Source organism: Staurois parvus, unplaced genomic scaffold, assembly GCF_062004578.1.
Source record: "Staurois parvus isolate SC_StPar_1 unplaced genomic scaffold, SC_StPar_1.0 ptg000444l, whole genome shotgun sequence".
Taxonomy (NCBI): Eukaryota; Metazoa; Chordata; class Amphibia; order Anura; family Ranidae; genus Staurois; species Staurois parvus.
Genome location: NW_028318240.1, coordinates 3,918,479 through 3,942,875, shown reverse-complemented (window position 1 = coordinate 3,942,875; position 24,397 = coordinate 3,918,479). Strand labels below are relative to the sequence as shown.

The 24,397-nt window shown below is 44.0% G+C and overlaps 1 protein-coding gene across 1 annotated transcript in view; it reads right to left on the bottom strand.

The window, feature by feature from the left end:
- LOC149453964 (mucin-17-like) overlaps positions 1 to 24,397 on the bottom strand; it is a 49,267-nt gene that overhangs the window by 5,383 nt on the left and 19,487 nt on the right. The window contains exons 6-11 of the mRNA XM_089688032.1: positions 18,538 to 18,752; positions 14,892 to 14,954; positions 14,629 to 14,794; positions 11,514 to 11,675; positions 6,187 to 6,299; positions 4,007 to 4,077 (exon numbers count right to left, since the gene is read on the bottom strand). Coding sequence (XP_089544158.1) covers positions 4,007 to 4,077; positions 6,187 to 6,299; positions 11,514 to 11,675; positions 14,629 to 14,794; positions 14,892 to 14,954; positions 18,538 to 18,752 — 790 coding nt within the window. The remainder of the gene's footprint in view (positions 1 to 4,006; positions 4,078 to 6,186; positions 6,300 to 11,513; positions 11,676 to 14,628; positions 14,795 to 14,891; positions 14,955 to 18,537; positions 18,753 to 24,397) is intronic.

Here is a 24,397-nt window from a genome sequence, read left to right as displayed (position 1 = left end):
ATGTATTATAAATGGGGATCATATCCCCCTTATGTATTATACATGGAGATCATATCCCCCCTTATGTATTATACATGGGGATCATATCCCCCTTATGTATTATACATGGAGATCATATCCCCCCTTATGTATTATACATGGTGATCATATACCCCCTTATGTATTATACATGTTGATCATATCCCCCCTTATGTATTATACATGGAGATCATATCCCCCTTATGTATTATACATGGAGATCATATCCCCCTTATGTATTATACATGGAGATCATATCCCCTTTATGTATTATACATGGAGATCATATCCCCTCTTATGTATTATACATGGAGATCATATCCCCCTTATGTATTATACATGGAGATCATATCCCCCCTTATGTATTATACATGGTGATCATATCCCCCCTTATGTATTATACATGGTGATCATATGCCCCCTTATGTATTATACATGGTGATCATATCCCCCCTTATGTATTATACATGGGGATCATATCCCCCTTATGTATTATACATGGAGATCATATCCCCCTTATGTATTATACATGGAGATCATATCCCCCCCTTATGTATTATACATGGAGATCATATCCCCCCTTATGTATTATACATGGAGATCATATCCCCCCTTATGTATTATACATGGAGATCATATCCCCCTTATGTATTATACATGGTGATCATATCCCCCCTTATGTATTATACATGGTGATCATATACCCCCTTATGTATTATACATGTTGATCATATCCCCCCTTATGTATTATACATGGAGATCATATCCCCCTTATGTATTATACATGGAGATCATATCCCCCTTATGTATTATACATGGAGATCATATCCCCCCCTTATGTATTATACATGGAGATCATATCCCTCCTTATGTATTATACATGGAGATCATATCCCCCCTTATGTATTATACATGGAGATCATATCCCCCCTTATGTATTATACATGGAGATCATATCCCCCCTTATGTATTATACATGGAGATCATATCCCCCCTTATGTATTATACATGGAGATCATATCCCCCCTTATGTATATTATACATGGTGATCATATCCCCCCTTATGTATTATACATGGATATCATATCCCCCTTATGTATTATACATGGAGATCATATCCCCCCTTATGTATTATACATGGAGATCATATCCCCCCTAATGTATTATACATGGTGATCATATCCCCCTTATGTATTATACATGGAGATCATATCCCCCCTTATGTATTATACATGGAGATCATATCCCCCCTTATGTATTATACATGGTGATCATATCCCCCTTATGTATTATACATGGAGATCATATCCCCCCTTATGTATTATACATGGAGATCATATCCCCCCTTATGTATTATACATGGTGATCATATCCCCCTTATGTATTATACATGGGGATCATATCCCCCCCCCCTTATGTATTATACATGGAGATCATATCCCCCTTATGTATTATACATGGAGATCATATCCCCCCCTTATGTATTATACATGCAGATCATATCCCCCCTTATGTATTATACATGGAGATCATATCCCCCCTTATGTATTATACATGGAGATCATATCCCCCTTATGTATTATACATGGAGATCATATCCCCCCCTTATGTATTATACATGGAGATCATATCCCCCCTTATGTATTATACATGGAGATCATAGCCCCCCTTATGTATTATACATGGAGATCATATCCCCCCTTATGTATTATACATGGAGATCATATCCCCCCTTATGTATTGTACATGGAGATCATATCCCCCCCTTATGTATTATACATGGAGATCATATCCCCCCCTTATGTATTATACATGGTGATCATATCCCCCTTATGTATTATACATGGAGATCATATCCCCCCTTATGTATTATACATGGAGATCATATCCCTCTTATGTATTATACATGGAGATCATATCCCCCCTTATGTATTATACATGGAGATCATATCCCCCCTTATGTATTATACATGGAGATCATATCCCCCCCTTATGTATTATACATGGAGATCATATCCCCCCTTATGTATTATACATGGTGATCATATCCCCCCTTATGTATTATAGATGGGGATCATATCCCCCCTTATGTATTATACATGGAGATCATATCCCCCTTATGTATTATACATGGAGATCATATCCCCCTTATGTATTATACATGGAGATCATATCCTCCCCTTATGTATTATACATGGAGATCATATCCCCCCTTATGTATTATACATGGAGATCATATCCCCCCTTATGTATTATACATGGTGATCATATCCCCCCTTATGTATTATACATGGAGATCATATCCCCCCTTAATCTCCTCTTCTCAAGAGAGAATACAATCAGTTCTTCTAATCTTCCACCAAAGTTCTATCCCCACTCAATCCCACCTTTCTCCTACTATATGCTGTCAACAAATAAGAAGGGAGAACATAGGGCAGGACTGGTAATAGCCACACTGTTTGATGTAGTGATGGTCTGTGTCCCTTCGGCAAATATAATGATTCGCTAAGAGCGAGGTGTGGAAAGGTAATAAGCTCTGATCTGTGAGGCCAGAAGAGCTGAAACCAAGAGATCATAGACAATCCCAGGTTCTGCTCTGTGCCTGCACAGCAGCTGGAAGACATTGTGCCAAGTATTTTAACTTTTATTTTAGAGTGTTTGCAGAAAAAGGTTCAGCTTTGATATTGGCCATTACAAGACAAACAGGATTTAAGAAAAACTTGACTTTTCTATGCCCAAACCATCTCTTCCACCTAACCTAACCCTCTCAGATGCAAGAAAGGAACTCCTTTTAGCACAGAATATTTAGGAATTGGACAGAGCCTTTCCACACCCCCAGCTGCAAGAATAGTCTCCCCTCTGTTCTTTTTTCACCATTAGATTTCCTTTACATCTGCATTTAAATGTAACTATTCATTTATACAGAGCATTACATCAGAACCAGGGCCTGGGACAAGAGGTAGGCAGGAGGGGCGACTGCCCTGAGCATTGTGGTATCATGTAAGGTGGGGGGGTGGGGCACCTCAAGGAGATTGGGATGGGAGGGGATTTGTGTTGAGAGAGAAAATTTGGGGGTTGCAGGGGGTAAATTTTATTATAAGAGGGGAAATCTGGGGGGGTGTGCTAGGAGTAGTGCTTGGAGGATTTGTATTGGCAGGGAAGATGGGGAAAGAGGATTCGTGCTAGGAAGGGGGGTTTGTGGTAGAAAAGTTGATATAGTAGGGGGAAAAGGGGATTTGTGCTAGGAGGGGAACTAGCAGATTTGTGCTAGTAGAGATGATTGGGGGGTATTTATGCTAGGAGGAAAAATTTTGGGGTGAGGGGATTTATACTATGATGAGAAAGGGAAATTTGTGTTGAGGGGGATTGAAGTTGGAAGAGAGGATTTGAGTTGGAAGGGGAAATTTGAGGGGTAAAGGATTCCTGCTAGGAAGGGAAATTTTTTTTGGGGTGATTTGTACTGGGGAGGGGGATTTCAGCAGGGGAATGGATTTGTACTGGGAGGAGGGGGAATTTATACTTAGGGGATAGGTATGCAGTTTCGTGCTGAATTTGGAGGGGCACAATTTGGGAGGATTAGATTAGGCTGCTTGTGACGGGAGTGACTTTGGATGGGGGGCCCATGGAACCCAGCTCACTTTGGAGAAGTAGGGAGACCCCTGTCTCAGCTCCCCATATCCCTCTTATGTGCAAGTCACCGTGTGTCTCTTAGGGGCACACGGGGACTAATGGACACTGAGAATGCGGTTGGAATGACTTCAAATGGGACAGTAATATTTATCAGCCATATGAAAACTATTCCTGGTTGTTGATTCTGAACTAGACATGTGAATTGAACTGTTGCTCCCTAGTGGAAAGACCAATTCCCAACCAGCATTAAAGAAGTCATGTCTACATGACAAGAGCAATAGCATCACCAGCTCATGTTGATAATTCACATGGAAAGAACAATTTCTAATGTTGATTGCCAGCTATGAAACCTCATTACCTCGAGTGTTGTGTTTATATTATCCAGGACTGGTTTGAACTTCTCCCTTGATTGGTTGTTCTTGGATGAGTCTGGAAATGGAAAAAAGTGATGCAGAATTGATTTAAAGAGATTAAAGTGGAATTCCAAGCAAAATCATTCTTCTTAGACATAGTGGACACTAGGCAGGGATGAAATCTTTGTTATTGCTGTTTGTGTGCCCATAGGGAAGATATTAGCTCACGCTCTATCCAAGATGGCACCAGGAACTGGAAAACGATGTGAAGAAAAAAGAGAGCTATGAGTCTGTGCTCCTCCTGCAGGGTGATACAGACAGAAGGGGGCTATGTGTCTGTCCTCCTCCTGCAGGGTGATACAAACAGAAGGAGCTATGAGTCTGTCCTCCTCCTGAAGGGTGATACAGACAGAAGGGGGCTATGAGTCTGTCCTCCTCCTGCAGGGTGATACAGACAGAAGGAGCAATGAGTCTGTCCTCCTCCTGCAGGGTGATACAGACAGAAGGAGCAATGAGTCTGTCCTCCTCCTGCAGAGTGATACAGGCAGAAGGGGAGCTATGAGTCTGTCCTCCTCCTGCAGGGGGATACAGACAGAAGGGGGCTATGAGTCTGTCCTCCTCCTGCAGGGTGATACAGACAGAAGAGAGCTATGAGTCTGTCCTCCTCCTGCAGGGTGATACAGACAGAAGAGAGCTATGAGTCTGTCCTCCTCCTGCAGGGTGATACAGACAGAAGGGGGCTATGAGTCTGTCCTCCTCCTGCAGGGTGATACAGACAGAAGGGAGCTATAGGTTTGTCCTCCTCCTGAAGAGTGATACTGACAGAAGGGGGATATGAGTCTGTCCTCCTCCTGCAGGGTGATACAGACAGAAGGGGGCTATGAGTCTGTCCTCCTCCTGCAGGGTGATACAGACAGAAGGGGGCTATGAGTCTGTCCTCCTCCTGCAGGGTGATACAGACAGAAGGAGCAATGAGTCTGTCCTCCTCCTGCAGGGTGATACAGGCAGAAGGGGAGCTATGAGTCTGTCCTCCTCCTGCAGGGGGATACAGACAGAAGGGGGCTATGAGTCTGTCCTCCTCCTGCAGGGTGATACAGACAGAAGAGAGCTATGAGTCTGTCCTCCTCCTGCAGGGTGATACAGACAGAAGGGGTCTATGAGTCTGTCCTCCTCCTGCAGGGTGATACAGAGAGAAGGGGGCTATGAGTCTGTCCTCCTCCTGCAGGGTGATACAGACAGAATGGGGCTATGAGTCTGTCCTCCTCCTGCAGGGTAATACAGACAGAAGGGGGCTATGAGTCTGTCCTCCTCCTGCAGGGTGATACAGACAGAAGGGGGCTATGAGTCTGTCCTCCTCCTGCAGGGTGATACAGACAGAAAGGAGCTATGAGTCTGTCCTCCTCCTGCAGGGTGATACAGACAGAAGGGGGCTATGAGTCTGTCCTCCTCCTGCAGGGTGATACAGACAGAAGGGGGCTATGAGTCTGTCCTCCTCCTGCAGGGTAATACAGACAGAAGGGGGCTATGAGTCTGTCCTCCTCCTGCAGGGTAATACAGACAGAAGGGGGCTATGAGTCTGTCCTCCTCCTGCAGGGTGATACAGACAGAAAGGAGCTATGAGTCTGTCCTCCTCCTGCAGGGTGATACAGACAGAAAGGAGCTATGAGTCTGTCCTCCTCCTGCAGGGGGATACAGACAGAAGGGGGCTATGAGTCTGTCCTCCTCCTGCAGGGTGATACAGAAAGAAAGGAGCTATGAGTCTGTCCTCCTCCTGCAGGGTGATACAGAAAGAAAGGAGCTATGAGTCTGTCCTCCTCCTGCAGGGTGATACAGACAGAAGGGGGCTATGAGTCTGTCCTCCTCCTGCAGGGTGATACAGAAAGAAAGGAGCTATGAGTCTGTCCTCCTCCTGCAGGGTGATACAGACAGAAGGGGGCTATGAGTCTGTCCTCCTCCTGCAGGGTGATACAGACAGAAGGGGGCTATGAGTCTGTCCTCCTCCTGCAGGGTGATACAGACAGAAGGGGGCTATGAGTCTGTCCTCCTCCTGCAGGGTGATACAGACAGAAGGGGGCTATGAGTCTGTCCTCCTCCTGCAGGGTGATACAGACAGAAGGGGGCTATGAGTCTGTCCTCCTCCTGCAGGGTGATACAAACAGAAGGGAATCAGGCTGCAACTACCTACCTCCATCTGTTTCATCTGTGTGGTCAGACAGGTTGGTGATCCCACGATCTACATGCCACTCGCTGTCATTTTCCTCACACCAGCTGTCTTCTTGATCATTAGCAAAAGGATCTCTGGTAAAAAAAATAAAATAAAAAAATTGCAGAAACTTTATTTAAAAGAAAACTGCATACACAATACCTTAATTCTGGCTAAGTATCATGGTGGTATAGAAAAAAATTCAAGAAAAACTTTTTTTTTTTGTTTAAAACCTTTTTTATTGTTAAAATATATATTTTTCTACTTAAACTAACAAAAAAAATGAATGTTTTCCATTCCCTGAAGCTCTCACCGGTTCCTCCTGACGGACTCCACAGCCCCACTGTCTCTAATGATGTGGAAGCTGCGGGGACCAGGAGATCAACACTTCCAGAAGTAACATTTTCCCCGCAGATTTCAGCATTTAGTGATAATGAGAGGGGAAAGGAAAGTATTTATTGTCTTCTATTACATGTACACCTTCCTTAACCCCTTCATGCCTAAGGATAAAACAAATCTAAATGCCTAAGCACAATTTTGCAACGTTGACATGTGTTAGTACACATCCAGGTGTACATCCAGTTTGTACATCCAGGTAAAGGCTCTAGTGCTGCTAGGCGGACGTCTTAACCACTTAGCCACTGTGCTTCCTCTTCTTCCTCAACAAAAGTTTTGCTTTAAAGCTGAATTCCAGGCATGACTTTTTTTGCATAGTTACACTGGTACCGCTTGGGCTAATGTGAGCATTTATATGCCATACCTGGCTGATGCCCCTGGAAACTGGAAATCGCTGGCTTCGGGGTCCTGCGTTGAATGGCAGCTCTACTGCTTAGAGACCCGGGGAGGTTGCTCACTGGGCACAGGTGCAATTCAGACAACGCTCAATGAACAACAAAGCCTTTTTTGATGAGTTGGGGTGATGATGTCATATCCTCCATGCTGTCCAATTGGAGTACACTTTTCATTCATTGGAAAAATGCAAATAGTTCTCTGAATGGTGTCCGTGTCAAGCAAGCAACCTCCTGGGTTTGGTAAAAAATAAAAGTGCAGCGCTAACCCAAATGGTGACTAAACATATGATAAACCACATATGATTGTGGATTAGTAGAATGTTAGCGTAAGTTCATCAAACGTGCAGAGATGAAGTATGCATACAGTCTCTAATATGCAAGAAACTATAAATAGTGACTTTCATAATGATAGAAAATAGTCAAATAATGCACTAACCAGATAGCGCATATATAGCGCGTGGGGCATTTAAGACCTGCCCCTGGTGCTCAGCCACTGTATCACTGGAACAAGGAGGTGTCATCTGTAGGGCCACCACTAGATGTCATCCGTCCACATGGAAGCTATGTCCAGCTACTGTATTAATGGATCAGGTGGGTGTCATCTGTAGGGCCACCACTAGATGTCATCCGTCCACATGGAAGCTATGTCCTGCTACTGTATTAATGGATCAGGTGGGTGTCATCTGTAGGGCCACCACTAGATGTCATCCGTCCACATGGAAGCTATGTCCTGCTACTGTATTAATGGATCAGGTGGGTGTCATCTGTAGGGCCACCACTAGATGTCATCCGTCCACATGGAAGCTATGTCCAGCTACTGTATTAATGGATCAGGTGGGTGTCATCTACAGGGCCACCACTAGATGTCATCCGTCCACATGGAAGCTATGTCCTGCTACTGTATTAATGGATCAGGTGGGTGTCATCTACAGGGCCACCACTAGATGTCATCCGTCCACATGGAAGCTATGTCCTGCTACTGTATTAACCTCCCTGGCGGTATGATTATTTCAGATTTTTGGTGCTGAAAGTGGTACCATTTTTTTGCATGGAAGTATGTATTTTTTTAATTGTAGGCCTGTAATTTTTAGGAAAAACTCACTGAAATCTGTCCGAACAAGAGTCTAGTAAACATCCCGGGTATGATAAAATTTGAAACACAAAATCATAAATTATAATTTAATAAATAATCATAAAAATAATATAAAAATAATAAAAAATTTAATTCAATAATATAATCAAACCAAAAACACTGAAATTTGAAATAGAGCGCCAAGTTCGTACATTGCTGAGCTCAGTCGCAAAATCGTTTTCAGTGTCTGATGAGGAATTTCCCCTACGAATCATTATCACTCAATTCTGCAAGTGGTTCTGATTTACTATCTCTGTTCTCTAGGCGGTCTAAACCGCTTTTGACCTAAAGGGACACTTTTTGGATGCCATGGACATTTCTCAGTTTCCAGGCAGAAAGAACAGACAAAATGCAGGCAGGGCGCCGGACAAAGCACTCGGGACAAAATGTATGTGAAATTGGTTGAGACAGCAATGTTTTACTATGTAAAATGTAAAAAAAAAAAATGACATTTTTTAAAATTTTCAAATTTCCTGCCGTCGGCGGCGCCCGTACGTCCCGACGTCACAGGGACAGGACACAGAAGCCGGATGCCGGCATCGGCCGGAGGAGATGGCCGGGGACGCTGCAGGGGACACATCGTGGGAGCGCAGGGTAAGGTAAGTGAAGAACAAATGCCGGAGCAGTGCCGCATGGTATTCCCGAGTGTAGCTCGGGGTTACTGCTCTTGGTACTGAAATGTTACCCCGAGCTACACTCGGGAATACCGCTAAGGAGGTTAATAGATCAGGTGGGTGTCATCTATAGGGCGACCACTAGATGTCATCCGTTCATGGAGGGACTGTATCATGGATCCAGGGATGTCACTTGCAGATGTGATCTTGCTATGCACAGCCCCAGGACCTTCAGGATTACAGGCTCCCCAGAAATAAAGAGCCTGTGGAAAAAGGCCTCAAATATCGTGATAACGTTTATTGAAGTTGATAAGTAATCAGAAATGAACTTACTAACAAAGGTCCAGCTGCTCATAAACGGCCAGACCAGAGGTACATGTACAAGGGATAAACACAGCTTGGCACTTCCCAAGCTGTGTTTATCCCTTGTACATGTACCTCTGGTACATGTACCAAGGGAAGTGCCAAGCTGTGTTTATCCCTTGTACATGTACCTCTGGTCTGGCCGTTTATGAGCAGCTGGACCTTTGTTAGTAAGTTCATTTCTGATTACTTATCAACTTCAATAAACGTTATCACGATATTTGAGGCCTTTTTCCACGGGCTCTTTATTTCTGGGGAGCCTGTAATCCTGAAGGTCCTGGGGCTGTGCATAGCAAGATCACATCTGCAAGTGACATCCCTGGATCCATGATACAGTCCCTCCATGAACGGATGACATCTAGTGGTCGCCCTACAGATGACACCCACCTGATCCATTAATACAGTAGCTGGACATAGCTTCCATGTGGACGGATGACATCTAGTGGTGGCCCTACAGATGACACCCACCTGATCCATTAATACAGTAGCTGGACATAGCTTCCATGTGGACGGATGACATCTAGTGGTCGCCCTATAGATGACACCCACCTGATCCATTAATACAGTAGCTGGACATAGCTTCCATGTGGACGGATGACATCTAGTGGTGGCCCTACAGATGACACCTCCTTGTTCCAGTGATACAGTGGCTGAGCACCAGGGGCAGGTCTTAAATGGTTAGTGCATTATTTGACTATTTTCTATAATTATGAAAGTCACTATTTATAGTTTCTTGCATATTAGAGACTGTATGCATACTTCATCTCTGCACGTTTGATGAACTTACGCTAACATTCTACTAATCCACAATCATATGTGGTTTATCATATGTTTAGTCACCATTTGGGTTAGCGCTGCACTTTTATTTTTTACCATTTACTCTAAAGGTTCTCGAGGTGCCTTTTTGTTGCCAGCAGCTACCTTATTTTACATTTATACACTGCGCTCGATTTTTATATATAGGTTTATATATAAGTTTATTCTAACCTCCTGGGTTTACAGTGCCTGGTACCTGGAAGCCATCTGAAGTAGCGGTGACTACTTCTGTGATTTCCAGTCTCTACGGGGATTGGCCAGGAATGGTATATACATAGTTACATTGGCCAAAGCTGGGATAATGTAACTGAAAAATACCACACATAGTTACATAGTTAGTCTGGTTGAAAAAACACAAAAGTCCATCCAGTTCAACCATTAAAAAAAAAAAGTTATAATCCTGTACCCACAGTGGATCCAGAGGAAGGCAAAACACCCAGCAAAGCAAGATCCAATTTGCTCCTGCAGGGAAAAACTTTCCTTCCTGATCCCCCGAGAGGCAATCAGATATTCCCTGGATCAACTTTACCTATAAATGTTAGTATCCAGTTATATTCTGTGTATCCAAGAAAGAATCCAGGACTTTTTTAAAGCAATCCACTGAGCTGGCCAGAACCAACTCTTGAGGGAGTCTATTCCACATTTTCAAAGCTCTTACTGTGAAGAAACCTTTCCGTGTTTGGAGATTACATTTCTTTTTCTCCAGATGTAAAGAGTGCCCCCTTGTCCTCTGTGATGATCTCAGGGTGAATAGCTACACCGAGTTCACCTGGAATTCAGCTTTAATTAAAGTGCATGTTAAGGCATCTTCGTGGTTTAGAGCGGGTTATTTTGTCACTGTCCATGCCCCTGCTGGGGACATTCTTTCCTTTTTTTGACCTAGTGACCATTGTCACTAAGGACTCTTTTATGGGGCAGTTAAAACAGATGGATGAGTGGTGAATTTACTGCCCCCTGGGCACCCTCCTAAATTTTAACATTACAGAAAGACACATGCTGCAGCCTCAGCAATTTTAACTCGGACTGGTGAGTTTGACAGGGAACACCACCTGTCAGTCACCCACTGAGGTCAATGGGCTCCACAGCCACCAGCCAAATGCTTGGCTTTTGGTTATGGATGCTCAATACAAAGTTCCCATTTGGAATAAAAAAAGCAGATATTCAGGAGGCGGCAGGATCATCTCCTGAATATCTGCCATCTGCTGCTATACTGACTCTGCAGATCATTTTTGAGAGGGTGGTAAGAACTGCCACCATATAAAAGAAAGTGATGGGAAATCCAAAATGTTAGAAAAGTCATCAGGGCAACATGGGAATTCTGTTCAATGCAGAGAGATTTCTTCCTATTTCCTGTTGTATCCTCACAACAGGAACAGGAAATGAGGGTAAGACCCCTAAGCAGGATACAGGCAGCAAATATAACCTGATAGGGGTCTATTCCATATCTAATATATCTAAATGGAAAAAAAAATGGCAAAAAATGTAGCTTTACATACACAGTAATTACCATGAATGATGTTAGATTACACAGCACAGCAATCTGAAAAATCTAGATGTCTATTGAGATACAGAAGACAAAAACATAGTACTCACAGTTTTTTGTTTTTACCACGTCTGAGCAAGAAGTAAGTCACAGTGATTAAGGCAATGAATAGGACAGCAATGGCTGCTCCGACTCCTCCATACAGACCAGCCTTCAGTATGGTCCCTTCACAGTCGGAGTACATATAGAGGTAGATGTCTGTATCAGGACAACTGTGCAAAGATAACATTTGTATTTATTTATTTCAGGTACTTATATAGCGCCGTCAATTTACGCGATGCTTTACATACATATTGTACATTCACATCGGCCCCTAACAGGGGCGGACTGACAACTCATGGGGCCCCCGGGCAATAGTGGATCATGGGGCCCCTGTGTCCTTGCCCAAAATCTAAAAAGCCTATGAAAAAGGTACCAGGGGCATCTCATGGGGCCCCCTACTGACCCCAGGCCCTCGGGCAATGCCTGAGTTTCCAAATGGTCAGTCCGCCCCTGGTCCCTAACACTCAATGTAAAATGAAATAAAAAACAAGAAGCGCACCAGCCTTGCGCATTACCTCAGCGACCAAAATTTATTACTTGTAAAAAACATACTCACAAACAGCGAATAAAATCAGGCATGTAAGTCCTCTCAGGGACTTGAAGATAACATGAGTCCCATCAGGGGAATAGGTGTTCAGTACAGCTGACGCGTTTCGAAGGGAGTCCCTTCTTCCTCAGAGCTCTGAGGAAGAAGGGACTCCCTTCGAAACGCGTCAGCTGTACTGAACACCTATTCCCCTGATGGGACTCATGTTATCTTCAAGTCCCTGAGAGGACTTACATGCCTGATTTTATTCGCTGTTTGTGAGTATGTTTTTTACAAGTAATAAATTTTGGTCGCTGAGGTAATGCGCAAGGCTGGTGCGCTTCTTGTTTTTTATTTCATTTTACAGTGCTGATTGGGCTTCCCCAGCCTTGGTTTGGAGCTGCACAGCCCTTTATGCAGTGGTGTTCGTTCTCCCCAGGCCTGGTTCCATCTTGTGCCACCTGTCTGAGTCTTGGAGCGCAGGAGAATTCTTTTTCGTTTTCCCTAACACTCAATGTCATTGCAACAGGACCAGAAATTCTTGTAAAGAGTGCTGGGACAAGGTCGTCCAGGGCTGTGCACCTCCTCATCCTGATGTGAGCACCCCCAATCGTCTTGTGTAGCTGGGATCTATGATAATATCACTATAGTATCTTTTCTGCCTGTCTGACAGTTGCAAGGCGCTGCAAAAAAAATGGCAGGCGTTTGGCAGCACCCTCTGAGTGCTGGAACCCACCCCCACACCATCCCGAGTATGCTATTGGTGCAGACAATAGACCTCACCACCGAAGATTGCACTGCTCCCCAGTCAGGCAGGGCAGCTTCCAGGCAACAGGACCAGTCAGTAAGTAGGTGATGGTCAGTAAAGGATGAAAGAGTGGTGGACGGGCTCTCAGTGCAGTAGAATGTGGTGTACAGGCTGCTGCTTAACGGTGCCCCCCAACACATTTAAACACCTCAGCCCAGGCCGCTGCTCCTTCTGCCCTCTCCCTTCCCCAGTTTTGGCCCTGCTTGCAACTCTACTAAAATCAAATAGCCCTACTGTAATAATTTATAGTATTTCTTTATAGTAGCTATCTTGTCTCCAAATATCACCAAAACCGTACTCTCTGCTCCTCACATGACCTCCTGCTCTCTAGCTCCCTTGTCTCCTCCTCCCATGCTCGTCTCTAGGACTTCTCCAGAGATTCCCCCATCCTCTGGAGCTCTCTACCCCAATTTAGTAGACTATCGCCTACTCTGCTCACTTTTAGGCGATCTCTGAAAACCTATTTATTTATTTCAGGTACTTATATAGTGCCATCAATTTATGCAGCGCTTTATATATATATATATTGTACATTCACATCAGTCCCTAACCCTCAAGGGGTGTACAATCTAAGGTCCCTAACTCACATTCATACATACACATACTAGGGACAGTTTAGACAGGATCCAATTAACCTACCTGCATGTCTTTGGCGTGTGGGAGAAAACCAGAGTACCTGGAGGAAACCCACGCAGGCACAGGGAGAACATGCAAAATCCAGGCAGGTGGTGCCGTGGCTGGGATTCAAACCAACAACCTGAGTACTGCCAGGCGGAAGTGCTAACCACTAAGCCACTGTGCCTCTTCAGGGAAGCCTGTCCTGCCCTCAGCTAATAATGGAATCTTTTACTCCTCCTACCAGTCCATCCCCCACAGTTACTACCTTTTGTACCACTAGCCCCTCCCTCCTAGATTGTAAGCTCCCAGGATCAGGCCCTCCTATCCCTCTTGTATTGAACTGCATTGTTGCTGTATTGTCTCCCGTTATATTGTAAAGTGCTGGGCAAACTGTTGGCGCCATATAAATCCTGTATAATAATAATATATAAATCCTGTATAATAATAATATATAAATCCTGTATAATAATAATATATAAATCCTATATAATAATAATATATAAATCCTGTATAATAATAATAATATATAAATCCTATATAATAATAATATATAAATCCTGTATAATAATAATATATAAATCCTGTATAATAATAATAATATATAAATCCTGTATAATAATAATAATAATAATATATAAATCCTGTATAATAATAATAATAATAATATAAATCCTGTATAATAATAATAATAATAATAATAATAATAATAATATTATATAAATCCTGTGTAATAATATAATAATAGTTCTTGTGCACCCAAAAGCTGCCTCTTGAAAGCTCCTGCATCACAATGCTGCCTCCAAGGGTGAATTAAATCATAGTAGGGAATTTAGAGCTCTATAACTCCTATTCTTCACACAGCATTTTGACCATGGCTGTGCCACTGCCAGGGGCGGACTGACAACTCATGGGGCCCCCGGGCAATAGGAGATCATGGGGCCCCTGTGTCCTTGCCCAAACTCAAAAAAGCCTATGAAAAAGGTACCAGGGGCATCTCATGGGGCCCCCTACTGACCCTGGGCCCTCGGGCAGTGCCCGAGTTTCCAAATGGTCATTCCGCCCCTGGCCACTGCTGTATCTTTTGGCATTGTATGACCCCTACTCATATACAAGAAAGTTAGGAGGCATGCAAAAGAACACATCCTTGAAGTGCTTTAAAGTAAATACTTACAAGCACGCACGGCCAGTTTGATACCGGATTCGACAACTGCCATTGTTACAGCTTTTGTATTTCCCAGAGGAAAGATCGCAGTCAGATACACAAGTCACTCCATCAGTGGAGAAGTACGGACTATAAAATTCTCTGACTCCCTCAGGAAGCGATTCCATGCAAAGATCTGTGAAGAAAAGGCACACTGAGGCTATTAGGCTACTACCCATATGGGAAACATGGCGGCAGCAGCAAACCTAAATCACTGTGATGAAATATCTTACCCTCGGCAGTTTTTGGTTTTACTTCTGTGATATTCAAACTTTCACCATCAATACAAAATCCAGCTGAAAGAAAATAAGGAATAAGGAAATATGGTAAATGAATGCGTTTACAATCGCATCAGTCATATTATAGTTACTTAAAGTGGAGTTCCAGTCATTTTTGTATTTATTAAAAGTCAGCAGTTACAAAAACTGTAGCTGCTGACTTTTAACCTCTCTAGTGGTCTGATTATGTCCATATTTCTGTGCTCAAAGCGGTACATTGTTTTCAATGGAAATATGTTGTTTTTTTGTTGTAAGCCTGTAATTCGTAGGAATAACTCACTGAAATCTGTCTGAACAAGAGTCTAGTAAACATCCCGGGGATGATAAAATTTGAAACACGAAATCCTAAATAATAATATAATAAATAATCATAAAAAATAATAATATAATAATAATACATTTAATTCAATAATATAATCAAACCAAAAACACTGGAATTTGAAATAGAGCGCCAAGTTCGCACATCACTGAGCTCAGTCGCAGAATCGTTTTCAGTGTCTGATGATGAATTTCCCCCACGAATCATTATCACTCAATTCTGCAAGTGGTTCTGATTTACTATCGCTGTTCTCTAGCCGGTCTAAAACCGCTTTTGTCCTAAAGGGGCGCTTTTTGGACGCCATGGACATTTCTCAGTTTCCAGGCAGAAAGAACAGTAAAAATGCAGGCAGGGCGCCGGACAAAGCACTCGGGACACAATGTATGTGAAATGGTTTGACACAGTAATGTTATACTATCAGATTTTAGTGTATTGAGTGAGTGTCAGATTTTTTCATTTTTGAAATTCCCGCCGGTTCCATCCCCCATACGTCCTGACGCTCGCAGGGAACGGAACCCGTAAGACGGATGCCGGCATTGGCCGGGGACACTGTAGGGGGGACATCACGGGAGCGAAGGACAAGGCAAGTGCTGGAGGGATCCCTGAGCAACGCTGCAGTGTATTCCCGAGTGTAGCTCGGGTTTACTGCTTCTGGTACTGAAAATGAACCCCGAGCTACACTCGGGAATACCGCCAGGGGGGTTAAAAGTCAGCAGCTACAAAAACTGTAGCTGCTGACTTTTAATAAACACACACTCACCTGTCCCGGGGTCCAGCGATGTGCTCACCCATGCTGTCCCTTCTCTCCCTCTTCTCTCCTTGGAGCCGACATCTCAGCTGTGGGCAAGGCTGTGGCAGCTTGTGCCTTCACAGCCGGAAGCCCACTGCGCATGCGCTAATTGCACTTCACTTCCTAATTGGTCCAGCAGTCTTCTAGGACCTGTGAAGTGTCCCAGAAGACTGTGGGAAGAAGGAGGGGGGCCAAACTTCCAGCTCACTTTGCTATAGCGAAGTGAGCCGGAAATGGGAGCAGGTACCTGTCAAAACCAGGTACCTGCTCCCCCCCAAAAAAGTGCCAAATATGGCAGTGGAGGGGGGGGAGGCAAAAAAGCAGAGCTTCCACTTTTGGGTGGAACTCCGCTTTAACATTATACAATGCAGCATAGTGCTTATCATGACCAAATGCCTTTAGATAAGTGCGGTTTCCATATTCACATAACAAAACCAGTCGATCTGTATGGAAGAATACTGGGGCCAAGTATAAGAAAGAAAAATCTCTTGTAATTCTAAGATATCGAAGTCCTCTGAGAAAATACATTAGAATTCTGGGATAATGGGATTGATTTACTAAAATAAATAAATAGACTGTTCAGTTTCCAAGGGAATATGCCCCAGAGCTGCTGATTTCCATCATCCAATCACATGCAAGCAAATGTTTTTTTTGGGGTTTTTTTTCTTGCTCAGAATTGGGTATTCTTTGCAAAGTGAAACTTCACCACATTCACTAAGCTCTGGGGCAAATGCCTTTGCAAAGTACATTTTTTCTGGCAAAGTGAACAGCCTATTTGCCTTAGTAATTCAACCCTACTATGTCAACATAATAATATCCTAGAGCAGTGTTTCTCAACCTTTTTACAATCAAGGCACCCTTTAAAATTATGGACAATCTCAAGGAACCCCATTCAAAATGTTTAAAAACTATACCTATAGTTTTACATAACACAACAATATCCACACATGTAGGACACCCAACATTAGAGGAGATTTATCCTTCCAAAGTAAATATACTTTTCCACACTGGTACTGATGAGTATTCCAGCATTTCTCTTCTTCCTCAGTTTTGATCCTTCACTCAGTTAATGTGACCCCAGTGCTGATGGAGAGGGGCGGGGGAGGAGCAAACAAGGATGCTGTGCAGAAGACTGACATCCTTCTCATCAACTGATGACATCATTGGTTGTTAAAACACTGGTGGCTGGAAGGTTGTAATGCTGCACAATAAAAATTGTTGGCTTTGGATAATTAAAGGCAGGCTTGATCCACCTGCTGGTTTGTATACAATTTTTGGACAAATTTAGGCATTTTGCCAAGGCACCTCTGAAGAAACCTGAAGGCACCTCAGGCGGCCTGGGCACCCTGATTGAAAAAGGCTGTCCTAAAGCACTATGAGAAAATATCTAAGAGTCCTCTGAGATCATGGGATTGGTTCTTCCCACTGACCACCAATGTAGAGAGCATTCTTCCCAATGACCACTAATGCAAGGAGAATTTTTCGCACTGACCATTAATGTAAGAAGAATTCTTCCCAATGACCACCAATGTAAGGAGCTTTCTTCTCAATGACCACCAATGTAAGGAGCTTTCTTCTCAATCACCACCAATGTAAGGAGCTTTCTTCTCAATCACCACCAATGTAAGGAGCTTTCTTCTCAATGACCACCAATGTAAGGAGCTTTCTTCTCAATCACCACCAATGTAAGGAGCTTTCTTCTCAATCACCACCAATGTAAGGAGCTTTCTTCTCAATCACCACCAATGTAAGGAGCTTTCTTCTCAATGGCCACCAATGTAAGGAGCTTTCTTCTCAATCACCACCAATGTAAGGAGCTTTCTTCTCAATGACCACCAATGTAAGGAGCTTTCTTCTAAATGACCACCAATGTAAGGAGCTTTCTTCTCAATGATCACCAATGTAAGGTGCTTTCTTTCCAGTGACCACCAATGTAAGAAGCTTTTTTCCCAGTGACCATCACACTAATCTACCATGAGCTGTAGCTCTAGTAAATATAGTCAGGGTTTTCTTGAGACTGGACAGTTATTTAAAGGATTCCTCCATGTTAAAAAGATTGAGAAAGGCGGTACTATTGTATTGCCAGCTTAAGAGAAATCACAGACTTGACATGAAGAAAGGCTCTCTTATGAAAAAATGTGGAGCTTTTCTGAAAACTTATACCATTGCTGTATGTTGTGATATTCCCATTTAGAATAAAGATTTTAGTTTTTAAAATCATGCTGTTTTTATTAAGAAGAAAATAGTTTTAGCATGGAGTTAATGATTGAAAGCCACGTGGAGTCAAGAGCCCTGGGGACTTCTTTGGGCCTGCACATTGCAGATACTGTTACTATTTCAAACTCATAAAAACCTTCTTTTTGCATTACAACAGTAACCTGGACAATGACTGACTAGAAAACAGAAAATTTGTCAAAATTCAAAAACTTCCCTGTGCAAGGGTGGAAGGCCTGAAAAGATGGAAATATTTCACTACAGATAGAAATACTTACAGTTTTCATTTGTGCATTGTTTATCTTTGAGTAATTCCAATCGATCTTTTATTGTGTCCAGTACTTTTTCGTATTCGGTGGTGGTAACATTCTGGTCTTTCTCTAAAGGTAACTTGAAGATGACGTCATGAACCACATCCATACTGTCACTCCTAGGAGATACGTCGGCAATTCTTGCAAAGGCTCCTCTTTTTCTAGCTGAGACACTTCCAGGCCTTGCAAAGAAACACATAGGACAATTGAGGGAATCCATATTTATATTATTCTGAACACAATATGAATTTGTCCTGATTGAGGGACAGGAGGGGGAGTCCAGATGTGGCTTAAATATTTCATGCTTTGCCCCGACACAAAACTGACCTGGTTTTTTTACTCCCGGCTCCAAATGTTTTAAAAGCTATGGATTGCCAATAAAGGAAACTGAATATGTTTTAATTTAGAGATGATGAGTAGCTTGCTTGCTTTTTGCTCCTGCTAACTGGTGCTGTTTTTGTACTCCCTTGATACTTCTTTGTTGCTCCTGCCAATTTCTTGACAGTTTGTAGGTAGATGCAATGGGATGTGGTGGCTGTAAAGACACAGAGTCCAGTTGCAGATAAGCTCAGAACTTGTATTGCAGAAAATGCTGAAGTAGCCCAGTGCCGGCTAACTTACCTGTGCCATTGCAAGACATTCATGATGGGAACTATGCTGAGATAATGCTCCCTCTAGTGTTTAGTTGTAATAGTGCTATTGTGTTCAGAGGCACCGAGAGAGAGAGGAGGACCCAACAAAGAGCTGGGGATTGTGGGACATATAGTCCAGAAGGCTGAGATTTGCAAGGAGTCAATACTGTTGTGTACTACAAGTTACAACTGGCTGGAGGAAGGAAAGTAGAATGCTTGGAGAGGCTATATATATTGAACCCCGGAGAAAGCTCTACCTCTTGAGACCACAGCTGAAGCTGCAAGGAGGGACCCAGTTGCTGTGGAGAGTTAAGTAGGCCGTGCGGTTCAGACGGTGTGTAGGGTCTTTAGCGGGCGAGCTACAGACCTGCAAGCAGATAATCCGTCTCCAGCTTTCTGTTGGCAGAGTGACTGACCAGAGATGTGTGCTTCTTCACCGCCACAGTCACAGCAGAGTCCCAGTGTTACAAGGGGCTCAGCCAAGCACCCCCTATACTGGTTGCAGATTCTGCAGAAGCCCTTCCAGGACATCCTGATTCCCATGAGTTGCGGTGTCGTCAGAATTGGCAAGTGGGCAAATGCCCACACTGTGTACACTCCTCACAAAGGGACACTGTGTGCAGACACCTCTACCCCACTTCTCCTCATAAATTAGCAGTCTCTATCAGCAACCATTCGCATATATTATCCATCATTGCTGGTCTCCATTGCACAACAATCTCTTTGGGCCCCTACTGAGCTAGCTGATGATCCAGGGCACTATTTCAATCAAGACTCCCTTTTAACACTCCTCAAGCCAAGGAGTCGGTGCCTAGTATCTGTGTGTATGTTAAACGGGAACTCTGTTCAGAATGTGTTTATAGCATAGCTCATACGTTTAGCTCTTACAAAGCTTGGTGTTATTTCTGGACCTGTGGCATCAGGATTTTAAGGAAGAAGTATTTCTGTTCCCTTTCATTCCTGGGGTCAAAGGCTCCCACTGAGCATATATTAAACACTGTTTGAATCATTGTGTTCATCTCTGCCAGGTCCACCTGTATTCACACTTTGATTTCAACAAGGTACTGGTTACATGGAAGTATTGCCATAAATATTATTCACTGTCTGCTGACTGAAAAACTCTTAGTAAATAATCAATTGCTTTACTGCATTCTGGTGCCTGTGCAATTGTTTCCTTTGGGCATTATGTCTGATTACATGGTGTCAGAGGTGTCGGGCGGCTTGCAACATCAGGGTAACCTTTGGGGACCGTTGTTACGAGGGTAGCGCTAAACCAACTACAAACAACCCTAGCGGGAGAGCGCCACTCAAGTTAACACTTGCAAAATGCGGCCTGGCCATCTGGTCCCAAAAGGGAGGCTTCAGTAAAGAATTGTGAGTCCCTAGCCTGTCCCTACTCACCTGGAACCTTTCCCTGCTGCTATCACTTTCCCTGACAGGAGTCTGCTCCTTCCCGACTAAAGCCACTTTGCAAAAATGTGTACCAAAACCTAGGGACATGGCCTTATAAAGACTCTACTGACCCAAAGATGGCCACCAAGGGTCACCTGGATGAAGCGTAGCCAACCAGAACGCTGCCTCCAAGAACCAGGAAATCACATTGAAGCCTAAATGCCCTTCCTTCTAGGCTGTGATACCATTCTGGTTGGGCTCCACCTACAGTGGGGAAAGCAGACTGCACCTGCCTACAAGTTACCAAGTGACCTTCCACCACTGAGCTTATAGGGGTAATAGGTAAGCATAAGAAAACATTTAAAGTCCAACCCCATTTGATATATCTCTGTTCCTGAACGGCCAAGCAACAATGACCAGTGCTGTCAAATTGTAGGAAGATATGATGATGTCACATGATCCTCTATACCCAGACGTATCAGGTAGTTTTGCTCAACTCCTGTTGGCTAAAGGCTGCTACAGAGGAGGAAAGGAATGGTAAGCACAAAAGACTCCAGCTGACAGGGTTTTCTGAACTGGGTGAGCCAGAGTTGATTTGCCAGGAGCATAGATAATCATAGCACCTTGTAGTGGGGGAGAGGGTAATTTTTAAAGTAAGCATTCTCAACCATTTTAACATGAAGAAGCCCTTGAAATAACTTCCCGGTTTAAGGGAGCTCCTTCCAATAATTACTATATGTAGTGCTACCCCTCAGGAGCAGACGGTAGTTTGGGTTCTCTGATCTGACTCGAATCTGTGAACAACCTCAGCTCCTCCGTTAAGCAAATAGAACTCATAAAGCTGTTAAGAGCACAATGATAAACATCCTGCACAAAACTATAGTTCCATTTCAGCAAGGAAACACTAGACTGATTATTGAAAGAAGAACTGGGTATATTGTTGTAGGTTATGGAAAATGGCAATATGCTCATAAATGAGCAAATAGAGAATATAGTTAACCACAATAGTAAGAGATGCTATAACATCTTCCCTGCCATCAGATTGCTATACTACTAGAGTGCACTCTCAGAATGACTACCTGTATATTAACACCCAGATCTTACTTCAGGGGTATCTCCTTCCCTAGGCAGCAAATAGGGCAGCTATCTAAAGAAATAGTCTTTTGTCCTTGTTATTCAGCCGACTAGCATTGGGGACCAGTCTTTATGATGGTGCACATAGGTACAGTCCCAGAAAAGCCAGCATGCAGTGGTGAATAATGCTAGTCAAATGTCCAGTTCCTAAGTGCTCAGTCTCTGCTAGCGGAAAAACAAGTTATGGCTGCAAGACTCTCTCACCAACCCAGCAATACAGCCACAAAAGTCCCACTGTTTAGGTGCCCTCTGGTTTGGCTTGGTGCAGTTCTGGTCCTCGGTCCACCAGACTACAGGACCTGTGCAGCAAGAAACCGTGTACCACAATGACTCAGTCCATGGTCTTTGCACCCTTTGATTTTCTCTCTCTCTGTGGCACCCAGGGTAAGAGGCCCCAATCCCCACTCAGTCCACTGGCTCGTAAAGGCTAGTGCACCTCCATACAGCAATATGTTCTCTCTGTAGTTTCGTTGCAGCTAAGAGAAAGCTACTCCATCTCCAGCTTGGGAAAACAGCCTCTGTCTCCACCCGTATCACTGTCTCTCATAGCTCCCTCTCCCAAATTCAACTCCCACCTTCCAATGCAGCTAGTATAAAAGTCTATGGAGCTCCATTTGGCTTGCCTGCTTCCCTTGCTTGCATGAGAGCAGACAGTGTGCTTAAATCCAGCGTGTCAATGCAATTGTATTTTACAGAGCTGCTGCAAACAGTGTCATAACTGGCTCTCTGTAGTTATCTGGCTACATACAGGTGAAACTCAAAAAATTAGAATATAGTGCAAAATGTCATTTATTTCAGTGCAGCAACTTAAAAAGTGAAACTAATATATGAGATAGACTCATTACATGCAAAGCAAGATAGTTCAAGCCATGATTTGTCATCATTGTGATGATTATGACTTACAGCTCATGAAAACCCCAAATCCACAATCTCAGAAAATGAGAATATTGTGAAAAGGTGCAAATATTCTAGGCTGTAACTGGTGTGGCGGTGATCAGGGACACTGTAACTGCTGTGGTGGTGATCAGGGATACTCTAAGTGGTGTGGCGGTCATCAGGGACACTATGACAGGTGTGGCGGTGATCAGGGACACTGTAACTGGCCTGGGAGTGAACAGGGAAACTGTAACTTGCCTGGGCATGATCAGAGACACTCTAACTGGTGTGGCGGTGATCAGGGACACTGTAACTGGTGGGACAGTGATCAGGGACAGTGTAACTGGTGTGGCAGTGATCAGGGACAGTGTAACTGGTGTGGCAGTGATCAGGGACAGTGTAACTGGTGTGGCGGTGATCAGGGACACTGTAACTGGTGGGACGGTGATCAGGGACAGTGTAACTGGTGTGGCAGTGATCAGGGTACAGTGTAACTGGTGTGGCAGTGATCAGGGACAGTGTAACTGGTGTGGCAGTGATCAGGGTACAGTGTAACTGGTGTGGCGGTGATCAGGGGACAGTGTAACTGGTGTGGCGGTGATCAGGGGACAGTGTAACTGGTGTGGTGGTGATCAGAGACACTGTAACTGTTGAGGCGGTGATCAGGGACACTGTGACTGGTATGGCGGTGATCAGGGACACTGTAACTAGTGTGGCGGTGATCAGGGATACTCTAAGTGGTGTGGTGGTGATCAGGGACATTGTAATTGGTCTGGGAGTGAACAGGGACACTGTAAGTGTTGTGGTGGTGATCAGGGACAGTGTAACTGACGTGGCGGTGATCAGGGATACTGTAAATGGTGTGGCAGTGATCAGGGACAGTGTAACTGATGTGGCGGTGATCAGGGACAGTGTAACTGGTGTGGCGGTGATCAGGGACACTGTAACTGGTGTGGCGGTGATCAGGGACACTGTAACTGGTGTGGCATTGATCAAGGACACTGTGACTGGTGTGGTGGTGATCAGGGATACTCTGACTGGTGTGGTGGTGATCAGGGACACTGTGACTGAAGGGGCGGTGATCAGGGACACTGTGACTGGTGTGGTGGTGATCAGGGACACTGTATCTGGTGTGGCATTGATCAGGGACACTATGACAGGTGTGGCAGTGATCAGGGACATTGTAACTGGTTTGGCAGTGAAAAGGGACACTAACTTGCCTGAGCATGATCAAAGACACTGTAACTGGTGTGGCGGTGATCAGGGACACTGCAACTGTTGTGGCAGGATTCTTGCTGTTTGAATAATCGGGTGATGTGATCAGCAGCGGTTCACATGTAGCTGAACAGAGAGTGGTTAGCTACGGTTTGGGACAGATGTCTTAGACAGCTGACTGCATCCAGGTTCAGACATCCATCCCCAAACCTGTTTTAAAGGATAGTTGTATAAAAAGTACATTTATCTTTTAAATCCTCTTTATCTCGAGTATAGGAAAGAAATGCCCGTAGCGGAAAAGGAAAAGAAAATTAGCGCAGGGCAGGCATGACTAGACCTAGAGTGGGAAGGAGAATAGAAAGGGTTAAGTATAGTGCCAGGGGGTTTGAAAAGTATAGCTGGGGGTGCTGGTTGGTAGGGAGAGAGCGTGGGTGGGCTCTGCCGCACCTTAGGGTGGGGTGTCCTGGTGGGGGGGGGGCGTCAGTTGGAGCTGGACGTTGGTAAGAGAGAGCTTCCCTCCCGCCCTCCCTATTTTAGTGAGTATTGTGTTCCTCTCGGGGGGAAAGGGGGGTTATTTC